Source organism: Helianthus annuus, chromosome 17, assembly GCF_002127325.2.
Source record: "Helianthus annuus cultivar XRQ/B chromosome 17, HanXRQr2.0-SUNRISE, whole genome shotgun sequence".
Taxonomy (NCBI): domain Eukaryota; kingdom Viridiplantae; phylum Streptophyta; class Magnoliopsida; order Asterales; family Asteraceae; genus Helianthus; species Helianthus annuus.
Window position 1 is genome coordinate 30,802,510 of NC_035449.2, and position 11,323 is coordinate 30,813,832.

General features: G+C 35.5%; 2 protein-coding genes across 3 annotated transcripts; one reads left to right on the top strand and one right to left on the bottom strand.

Annotated features, from left to right (window-relative positions):
• Positions 1–500: 500 nt before the first annotated feature.
• On the top strand, positions 501–2,982 carry LOC110912482 (pre-mRNA-processing factor 17). The gene is made up of 2 exons (XM_022157217.2): positions 501–2,348; positions 2,600–2,982. The coding sequence occupies exons 1-2, from the start codon at positions 577–579 to the stop codon at positions 2,604–2,606; spliced, it is 1,779 nt and encodes a 592-aa protein (XP_022012909.1). The 5' UTR covers positions 501–576; the 3' UTR covers positions 2,607–2,982.
• A 2,403-nt stretch (positions 2,983–5,385) lies between these two features.
• On the bottom strand, positions 5,386–9,655 carry LOC110912483 (ubiquitin-like-specific protease 1D). Of its 2 annotated transcripts, none has more exons than XM_022157219.2 (13): positions 9,137–9,655; positions 8,740–8,791; positions 8,479–8,549; positions 8,175–8,389; positions 7,994–8,042; positions 7,780–7,847; positions 7,560–7,688; positions 7,367–7,454; positions 7,166–7,263; positions 6,812–6,934; positions 6,493–6,610; positions 5,906–6,013; positions 5,386–5,803 (listed from the first exon to the last, which is right to left on the bottom strand). In XM_022157219.2, exons 1-13 carry the CDS (start codon positions 9,482–9,484, stop codon positions 5,759–5,761), a joined length of 1,512 nt encoding a protein of 503 aa, XP_022012911.1. In that variant the 5' UTR covers positions 9,485–9,655; the 3' UTR covers positions 5,386–5,758. The 2 variants fall into 2 exon arrangements, with proteins under 2 accessions (XP_022012911.1, XP_022012910.1); XM_022157218.2 differs by having other exon boundaries at positions 5,386–5,808.
• Between the last annotated feature and the right edge of the window lie 1,668 nt (positions 9,656–11,323).

Below are 11,323 nucleotides of genomic sequence, written 5' to 3' on the forward strand. Positions count from 1 at the left end.
ATCAATCATATATATCCAAAATTGAAAACGAGTAAGGTTACACTATTTAAAACTAGTAAGAAATTTAATTTATATAAAACTATATAGCTAGTAGATTTTGTTTAAAAAATCTATTTAAAAAAAATACTGGTGTAACAAGTAGATTTTATGTTAAATAAGAAATTTAATAAAAATATGAAAATAAAAAAATTAATAGAGTTTATGTTAATTAAGAGATATAATAAAAAGATGAAAATAAAAAAAATAAATAGATTTTGTAAAATTGATTTAATCTTAAATAAAATTAGGTGTTAGTACTCAAATGTGTTACATTGATAAACTTAAAAAAATGCAAGGGTATTTTAGTCATTAAATAACTAATTTTGGTGTTAGTACCCAAACGTGTTACAAAATTGAAACCATAAAACCTAAATTTATTAAAAAATAAAGTTAGTACCCAAAGCAAAATTAGATATAAATAGTTATAAAGAGGATCTAAATAATAACTCGAAAGTCGGTCGCCTTCAGATTTAAATCCTGTTGAGAAATATCAAGATACAAATTCTAGGGTTTCCAACTTTTCACTATCGCACAATTATGGACCTATTACAGACATACAAAGACTCCGGCAACAGCGACGGCGAAGACCACCGTATGTCCGACCAATCCTCACCGGACTCCTCCCCTCCCCGCCTCTCAATCGTCCCCAAATCCGCCGCCCCCAAAGTCGACGACACCATGCTTTCTCTCACCGTTGCCGCTGCAATCACCAACAAAACCCTAACCAAACCACTGGACCCCACACAACACGTCGTCGAATTCAACCCGACCTACGACCAACTCTGGGCTCCGATCCAAGGCCCCGCTCATCCCTACGCTAAAGACGGCATCGCTCAAGGTATGCGTAATCACAAATTAGGGTTTGTAGAAAACGCCTCAATTGAACCGTTTGTGTTTGATGAACAATATAATACTTTTTATAAATACGGTTATGCTGCCGATCCCTCTGCTTCCGCTGGGTTTAATTACGTTGGTGATATGGATAGTTTGAACGGGAACGACGGCGTTTCGGTTTATAATATTCCACAGCATGAGCAGAAGAAGCGGAAGCTTGAGAATAAGATGGAAGCTTTGGACAGGGAGAGATTGGATGAGGAGGCGAACGGTGCGGTGGATCCCGAGGAGGTGGCGAATCCGGCTACGGATGCGTGGTTGCGGAAGAATCGGAAGAGTCCATGGGCGGGGAAGAAAGAAGGGTTGCAGGAGGAATTGAGTGAGGAACAGAAGAAGTATGCGGAAGAGTACGCGAAAAAGAAAGGGGAGGAGCGAGACGGGGTTAAGGATAAGGGAGAGGCGGTTACGGACAAGAGTACGTTTCATGGGAAAGAGGAGAAGGATTATCAAGGACGGTCGTGGATTGCGCCGCCAAAGGATGCGAAGGCGACGAATGATCATTGTTATATACCGAAGAGATTGGTGCATACGTGGAGTGGGCATACAAAGGGGGTTTCGGCGATTAGGTTTTTCCCGAAGCATGGGCATTTGATTTTGTCGGCTGGGATGGATAACAAGGTGAAGATTTGGGATGTGTATAACTCGGGGAAGTGTATGAGGACTTATATGGGGCATTCGAAGGCGGTGAGGGATATATCATTTTGTAATGACGGGACAAAGTTTTTGACTGCGGGGTATGATAAGAATATTAAGTATTGGGATACGGAAACGGGGCAGGTGATATCCACGTTTTCGACGGGGAAGATACCGTATGTGGTTAAGTTGAATCCGGATGATGATAAGCAGAATATTCTTTTGGCAGGTATGAGTGATAAGAAGATTGTTCAGTGGGATGTGAATACGGGGCAGATTACTCAGGAGTATGACCAGCATCTTGGTGCTGTGAATACGATAACGTTTGTTGATAATAACAGACGGTTCGTCACTTCAAGCGATGATAAGTCTCTTCGTGTATGGGAGTTTGGTATCCCAGTTGTTATAAAGTATATAAGTGAACCGCATATGCATTCGATGCCGGCGATTTCACTTCATCCTAACGGAAATTGGTTGGCAGCACAGAGTTTGGATAATCAGATTCTGATCTATAGCACTAGAGAGAGGTTTCAGCTGAATAAGAAAAAGAGGTTTGCGGGGCATATTGTTGCCGGTTATGCTTGTCAAGTGAATTTTTCGCCGGATGGTAGGTTTGTTATGTCAGGGGATGGTGAAGGTAAATGCTGGTTTTGGGATTGGAAAAGTTGCAAAGTGTTTAGAACGTTAAAGTGTCATAATGGAGTGTGCATTGGTGCTGAGTGGCATCCTTTGGAGCAGAGCAAAGTTGCAACATGTGGTTGGGATGGCTTAATCAAGTATTGGTCAGTATCTTTATTCTCACTTGTCAATTAATTATAATTATACTTGTTTAATTTACAAACATAGAAATATAGAATATATAAAAATTTGACATAGGCCATAAAGGCTCAACCATGGAGACCATTAGAGATCCAACAACCAGTGTACTTTTCTTGAAGAAACCTGCAAATATAAAATTAGAATAGCTGTCAAGATTTGTATATACACATGTAACAAAAATCTAACTCTTGTGTTATTTATTTATGGGTTGCAGGGACTAGTTCTTGGGCAATCTACTGCTAGCGAATGTCATGCCAACTAAACGTATAGTATAAGATGGTTAGAGCTTACAAACTTACTGGCATGATCAGAAATCCAAAGGTATCGTGAGGCACAATGATGGGTTTACTGCAAAACGGTGATGGTTTTATGCATCCAAGTGGTATTGTTAGAACTTGTATTTTACTTCAACTGCCATCGTTTATTGTATGGTTTTTCTAAATTAAGGGGAATGGTTTTGAGATCATGTTTAATTGCGTTGGACCGTATGTTAATGATAGTTCTTGTACTTTATGGCCCTAGTTAAGAGACTGTCTGCACCAAAAAAAAGATTTGTTGGACGTTACTTTAACAAATTGTTTCATGATTACTGGTTTAGCTCTGTTATTCTATTACGTTTGCTGGTTCAAGATCAAAAGTAGTAAAAGAGTTCGTGTTTTCACTTTTCCAGTTTTATTTTTTTTTTCTATTTTTTTTAAAGATATTGCATTGAATTTTGTCAATGCACATCAGGTTCTTGATAGGATTTGCAGTAACTTTATGTCCTTAATTTGACTTTGAGGTATAATCTTACCAGGACCTTCAAGTCTGAACAAAACCCTTGAGGTCATTTATGTTGCGGTTATTTGGAGTATGCAGTGATGGTTTAGTGCTTGCTTGTTGGATTAACAACGTTAGTGTCTTTAACTGCATATACCTTATTCGACCCATTTCACACACATACAGTTATACTGTTCTCTCTTTTTTTAAATGGTTTAATAAGATGACAATCTTTGAGAGAGGAGGGAGAAGGAACCGTCCATGTTGATAATGGGATGAGATCGAGTCATGAGTTGAGTGGAAAACTTTGAAGAATTGTGTCAAATTGAATAAAGGAAAGTAGAGGGGACTTCTCTTTGATCCTTGCAAAGATTTAAGGTTTTGTTTAGCTCTTGCATTCACTCAGGGTCCAGGGAGGGGTGGGATCGCTTCTTTATCTGATGTACGCCGTCCTACCCTACGCTTTGTGCAGGAGGTTGTTTCTCATGGCTAGAACCCATGACCTCAAAGTAAAGAAAGTGGCATGTTTGATTCTTGTAAAGATACAATTTTGGAAAATAAACGAGCCGGTCAAGGTAGAAAAGAGTGATTAGAAAAGCGGAAGAGGATGTTCTAGGAATGGATCGGATAACATTACTAGGTTGGTTCTTGGGTCTTAAGGAAGCATCAAAATACCAAAGGTTACATCTGACTTCCTGGCATAGAATTAGCTAATTATGTTATGGTTCTTGTATGGTGAAACGATGCTACCTATTTATTACTTCTTATATCTTAGAATTGCTATAAATGGTCCTTAGAGACATTTAGCTATATGTAATTAACAAGATAATTGTCGTAAAATGGCTTGTAAGGGTGAGAGGGGCACTCCCCTAAGAGGGGAGTCCCCTCTCTTACGCATAACCAATCCTCGTGTGCCACGTCAACTCCCCTCTTAAACTCCCCTCACACCCTCAATTTGATGGCGCCACTCCCCTCTTAATGTTATCCGATCCATTCCTAGAACATCCTCTTCCGCTTTTCTAATCACTCTTTTTTTTATTCAAAAAAAAAAAAGGAAAAGGTTTTGATTGGTTGAAAATCAGGCTGGCCCACCATCTCCCCCTCTCCTCCATCGGTGACTTCTCCCCGTTGCCACTCACCGAATTGGGTCACCGCAGGGATGGCGGCGGTGTTCCCGCTCGGGGAATAGGGTCACCGAAATGCCTCCCCGCTGGTGCCCCGGACCCCCTAAGACACCAAATTATTGTTTAGACAATTAGACATGTTTTGTAAGGACATCGGGGACACTCATCTTCTCTTTCACTTGAATGATCACTACCAACCAATCATGTTATGTCATTGTCACCTCATCTCTTTGAATCACAAGTTCATAAGATCAAAGGGTTGTGGCGATGTTCTAGCCATCACTTGAACCCCTTCCAATTAAATTTAAAAAAAAATCAAATCCACCAATCACAATCTTACTTTTGTTAAAGTATTTCGGGCTTGTGAACCCACAAAAGCCACCATCCCAAGTGATCACTTGAGTAGTGGCGGTGTTCTAGTTGAACCCATAGCTCACTCCATCACAAGAGTGCCCCGTCCCCCAACACTAATAAAAATTGGTTAAGAGACGGAATATGTTTCAGAATGAGATGTGAATTTTAGATGATGATGAAGATCGTTATTTTGACCAATTAGATGGTCAGTTTAGTCTTAAATTTGTTTATTGGAAGGTATTAAGTTTTTAATGGTGAATTTGATAGTAGAAGAAGATCAACGTTTTGAAAACCTAAAGAATTAGTTAATTGGGTATTTGACCTGTCAATATTGTACAATATCAACCAATGAAACATGATTAGTACATCATTAATTGATTAGTGATTTAAGGATGTATGAGTAAATACAAAGGACATCAATAAGATCAGAATTTACTAGCAATTGGATTCAAAGATTCACAATTACTATAGCTAAAAGGATTGTGGAGGGAATCCTGGCCCCAGTACCCTTTTTGGGTACTCATCATCCCACCCCGCAAGGGTTATGATGCCAGCAAATAGCCTCGGTCACTACCTCCATGATATGGGCACCACAAGGGTCGAACCCGCGTCACTACAACTTCCCATTTTAATGTGACTTTCACTGGGCTATAAGCCAATTGGTACAATTACTATAGCTAAGGCGAGCACATAAAAAAGTTATACAACTTATTTTTATAAAATGGTCGCACACCAAAAACAAACGATGATGTAAGTGGCCTGATATAGAAAGTGAAAATATTGATTAATATAACGTCACGGGACAAATGTCCAAAATTACTCCGTGACAATACACACCCATCAAATTTTTATTTCTCATCAAGCATTTGACAAGAAGCTACACCAAGACATTTGGTGAAAAGCATGGATTATTCTTTTTCCCTTTTAAGGGGTCAAAACATTTCTACCCATTTAGCAATTGCACCGCGGTTAATCCGTCCTATACAAATGTATATACATCTAAAAACTCCACTTTTACCATAATGCTTCTACAACTAAACCAACCTTAGCACTAGAACCGCACCTAACTCTTCGGAGATGAGGTGGATTCCTTCTCTTTGGCTTTCTTGAACTCTTCTACAAGAAGTTCACAGACTTTAGCCCTTAAGTTGGATGCTTCTTGAGGCCGAAACCATTGTTTGCTAAACTGATAATAAATATACATCCATTGGCAAGTGAATTTGAAATAAAATATATCGACTCTATAAATCAAGTAAAAAAGGTCAACCATGTATAGAAATTACCATTGATAAGTCTTTCTTTCTGAACCTCACCGGAGCTTCTTTGATGAAACGCTCCATATAAAGCAGAACAAAGAGCCCACAGTCATAGTCGTTCTTCTGTTGTGGAACCTGATAAAAGAATACTCTGATGAAATAACTAAGAGAGTAAATTGCCATTTTAGCCCCTGAGGTTTGGTCCAAATTGCCATTTTAGTCCAAATAGTTTTTTTCTCCTCTGGGTCCCTGACTTTTCCATTTTCTTGCCATTTTGATCACATTGCCTAACTCAGTCTAAAAATCTGGTTATAACAAGGGGTATTTTTGGCATAACTGTTGCGTAGTGATAACCAGGGGTAGTTTACAACATAATTTATAAACCTCATAATAATTTAATGCCAAAAATACCCCTGATTATAACCTGGTTTTTAGACTAAGTTAGACAATGTGATCAAAATGGCAAGAAAAAGGAAAAGTCAGGGACCCAGAAGAGAAAAAAAAACTATTTGGACTAAAATGGCAATTTGGACAAGAACTCAGGGACTAAAATGGCAATTTACTCTAACTAAGAACACTTGGAATGTAAACATGCAAGCTATGAATATGTTTACCGTAACCCTTTTGTGATCCACTCGAAAGTCATCATTTTCGCAGATTTCATCTGTAGTGGGTGGTGGGTCTACAGGAGTCTTTGATTTTCTTAGATAGCTCCACTCTTCTTTAAGAAATCTAGAATTTGAATATTTATAGAGCAAAAAGAAGTTAATTGAAAGTTGTAAGAACATGTCATATTGATGCCATTCTAGAACAGGAAAAATCCATTGAAAAAGATTGGGTGACGATTGTGAAATGATTTCCAACAGCATGTATTTTCCAGTAGTCATGATATCTATAATCATGCAAGTTTTTGTTGACAGTTATATATTATACCTTTTGATATTATCACAAAGTGTCCTGCTGTCGTGTAGTCCAAGTGAGTCCAGATGAAGCAAAATCGGGCTTAGTTCATCTTCTGCGCTAGGGAGACAAATTATCACCAGGCTCCAATGAGCACTGCAAAATTTCAGGAAACATTTAGTAGAAACACACACATACACACACATATATGTATGGCATATGGTATGTATAATAACTACATCAGACACTTTTTGAGCATTTAACATATCCACTTTACAACAATTATGCTATAATTGTTAATAATCCTATTTGAAAAATGACAATTGGCACCTTTTGAATTTCAGTAATGAGAAATCATGAACGCTTGATACGAGTTCAAAAGCTTACCTTTCATGTACAGGCAGAAGAATGTATGCTTTCTCAGATAAGCTAACACCTTTCCACCACTTTCTGAACTTGCGAAACGAATCTTCCTCGTAGCTCAGCTACCAAAAAAAAAAAAATTAGTTATTCGCCATTTATAAAAAGGTTGAAGTGAAGAAATACAAAATCATGCATTGAGAGGAACCAAGATGGAAAAGAGCATACCTTTTCCAGTTTGTTATAAAAATATGTGTTGAAGATATGAAAATGGCATGTTGCACTATCAAAGGAAGATGATTGCTGCTGAAGATATCTACTCAAAAGAAAATAAAAGGAATCCGTCATATACAAGATAAAATTAAAAAAAAAAAAAAAAAAAGAGAAGACCTTGCAGAGAACAGAAAAAAAAAGCACTAACCGGATATAAAAATTCATAATAATGGATGAAATGCACGCTTCAGGTGCAAGGCATTCCATGTGAGCATAATCAACTTCAACAGCATCCGGGTCATCCCTTGATGGGTAGTAGATTTTAACATCTTTCATGCTGAAATTTGAATATGACGAATTTAAAACATTTTAGCAATCTTGTATCATTAAGCATAAACAAATAAATGGAAGAAACCAATAAGACCTACCCTGGATCCAGATTTAACATAAATTTCTGAGTCTCTGTCTCCTCATCCACTAAACGGTAACCCCGTGCCTGTTGAAAAAAAGAAAACGGTAGAAATTAAAAGCAGGAAAATGACCACATATCACAAAGTCTGTTTATTCGAATGCTAAAGAAGCCACCCCATATGAAACTAACATCTCATATAATTATGCACATAAGCAATGGAAGTAACTTACAGATCTAGGCCTCAAATTCCTCGAGGGTGGATCATGAGGAGACTTTGGCCTGCCAAAGGAATAGATTATAACTTAAGGATACACAAGAACCAGTTATAAGCTAAAACAGATCATGAGAAAGATACTTGAAGGGGATAATAACATATTTCAAAAATATTTATTCGGAGATAAGTCTTCTTACTCTGAGAAAGATGTAGGATCGCCATCTTCGTTTCCATCATTGGAGTTCATTGGTTTCTTACCATCTACTAAAGAAGTCTTCATGGATCGTGAAGAAGATAAAACCTTCCCGGATCTACCCTTACCCGAAAGTTGTCTCTTTAATTTGCGCCCATCACAACGATTGATGTAAGTCAAATCTTTTTCGAATGCACAGACAGTCCTAGAATCTTCTTGCTAATCAACAAACAAATACATGTGTGTGTACTCCGCCAGAGAAAAATGAAAAAAAAAAGTAATGATTCAAGTGTAATAGAGAATCATACCTCTTCCTCCATCTTTTTGCCAAAAATTTTGGCAAACTTTGATGCGGATTTCTTTTTGCCATGTGAAGCACCTACAGAAAAACAATTCAACTGATTGCAGACAAACAAAACAGACAATGCAATACTCCCAAATCAGAAATTCTATCTACATGTCACTTAATTGCGTGTTATGATCCCAACATCAACAAAGCCTGATCATCTAGGCACAAAAGAATATATAAATACACATCAACCTTAACAAAACCGTGCAATTAATCTTACCGTCATCACTATGATCAGAAAGCTGTATTGTGTCATCACATCCATTCTCCGCCTGTTAAGAAAATACAACAGCCCAAAAAATATATATATCATCAAGCCGCTATTGCAATGTATATATATATGCCCATGCTAAAATTATATTATATTATATTATAATGCCTTAGAAACATCAACTAGCAAGCACAGCATATTGACAGTAAAACTAAAATTCCCCTCTTACAAAACATACCCCCCCCCCCCCCAACACACACACACCCCAAATCTCCCAATTTATCCCTAATTTTTCAAGATAGGAAGACAATACAAGCACTAAAAACACATAATCATCATCAATCAATCCTATTTCATAACATCTATAAGCAATGCATAAAATCTAAGATTCCACACAGAGCCAAACCTTCTCTAACTGAAGCTTCTTCCTCCGTTCGAGTTCATATTCATGTCTTCTTAAATTCGCCTTGTACTTTTCACCTCCATCAGGCAACCTAACACCTATCGTCTGCAAATTTCTCTTGATCCTGTCAATACTCGCCGCAATTTCACGGTCCGATTTCTCCATAAGTTCCAAATCCTCCGTTTTATTCTCCTGCGCGTCTACTCCACCACCGTCACTATCGGAATTCTTCTCTGATGTGGCCTCATGTTCCGCCGTACGATCGTCATCGCCGGAAGCGGTAGGTTTTAGCTCCTCGTAGGGTTTCTTTCGCTTGATTCCGTTGCAAGTGGTTTCTGCTTCGATGTCCATACATAAAATGTAAGTGAAATTGATGGTGATTGTGGCGGTAAAGTGATCGGAGATGAGGGATTGAGTGAGGGAGACGACGGCGACCGGAGTAATGGAGTTCAGGGTGTGATGCTACCCACCACCATGTGTGCGCCGTGAAGAGAAAGGGAAGTGTTTGGAAATCACGATTTAAGTGTGTCACAATTTGGGTGAATTTTTTTTTTTTTTTTATAAACTATTAGGGTGCCCGCGCGATACGGCTGTGTGAAACTTTAGATTGCGGCACTCGTTTCTGATAGTTTTCTTATTTGTATAATATATATGATAAAATTATTGTGGTGGATATATGTCATTAATGTTACACATATGTAAAGTTTTGTTTTTTTTATAAAAGTTAATAATCAAAAGACAAAAAAATATTGTTTCTTTTATAAAAATTAATAATCAAAAGACAAAACAAATAAGTTGTAATAACTGTAAAGCATGTTTATTTTATTCGTTAAATTATAAAATATAACTTTATTATTTAAAGTTCATAACGTTTTTTAAATATCCACATAGTACTCATCTAATAAACTTTAAGTTTAAATTTTTCGTTTTTATAAAAATAAAAAATAGTATTTGGCTCGTAAACGTTTTAGAGCTTTAACTTAAATTGTTAATTTTTGGTTTTTTACATATATAAAAAATTATATTTTTATAAAATTTCAAGAAATGTTTTTATAAAAAAAAGGATGTTAAGAGTTTATATCTTTATTAACTTTATATCATACTAAGTTCAGATTTTTAGTTCATAACTAATCTTATCTATATGAGTCTACTTTTAACTTACAATTCCTAAAATATGTAACACAATCTACTATGTATGTAGTCAAATTGGTAAAGAATTATTTTGAAATTTACTAATATTATCTATAATAATATAGTTGAACTTATAATTCCTAAAAATTTGCAACACAATTTAGTATTTAGCAAAGATTGTAGATTTCTGGAGTATTTTATTTATATTACTTGTTACAAAAAATGTTTATAAAAGAATTATTTTTTTTATAAAAACAAAATGTTTTGTTTATGAATAAAGTAAAAACTGTTTTACACATGTAAAGTTTCGTTTTTATAAAAAAAATATAATCAAATGACAAAAAATAAAAGATAAGTTGTTATAGTTGTAAAGTAAGTTTATTTTGTTGGTTAAATGATAAAGTTTATAATTTTATTCTTTAAAGTTCATAACTTTTTTTAAATATCCACATGGTACTCATCCAATAAACTTTAAGTTTAAAGTTTTTGTTTTTATAAAAATAAAAAAATAGTAGTTGACTCTTTAGTACGTTTTACACCTTTAACTTTAATTGTTAAATTTTGTTTATATATATATATATATATATAATTTATACTTTTATAAAATTTAAAAATAGTTTTGTAAAAAATAGGATGTTAAGAGTTTATATCTTTGTTAATTTTATATCATAGTAAGTTCTGTTTTTTTGTTTAGCTTTAAAGTTTATTACTTTATTATTTTTTAATTTAGAAATACAATTTATTAGATTAATATCCAAGAATAACTACAATATTTATAATTTCAGTTTGATTATATCTAACTGCAATATCTTTTTATTGCAACTTTAGGATATTAACTTATATAAGTTTAGCTGACTTGTAAATTTAGGATACTAACTTTATTTTTAACTTTATTAATATGGTCAATAACTGCATTATATTAACATCAAAAATAAAGTTGAAATATAAAATAAACTTTATTCATACGTCTGGATCAAACTTAACAGCTGAAAATGAAAAAAAAAACATAAAAACACTTGATAGATTTCATATTAGACTGCATGAAATCTGTTCCGCTTC

Excerpts from the sequence above, each read along its gene's own strand:
- LOC110912482 (XM_022157217.2), top strand. The coding sequence starts at position 577 with ATGGACCTATTACAGACATACAAAGACTCCGGCAACAGCGACGGCGAA.
- LOC110912483 (XM_022157218.2), bottom strand. The coding sequence starts at position 9,484 with ATGGACATCGAAGCAGAAACCACTTGCAACGGAATCAAGCGAAAGAAA. Across the intron at positions 8,043-8,174 it reads GATCCTACATCTTTCTCAGA|GCCAAAGTCTCCTCATGATC; the intron begins GTAAGAAGACTT and ends TTCCTTTGGCAG. Across the intron at positions 6,935-7,165 it reads CTTCTGCCTGTACATGAAAG|TGCTCATTGGAGCCTGGTGA; the intron begins GTAAGCTTTTGA and ends GAAATTTTGCAG.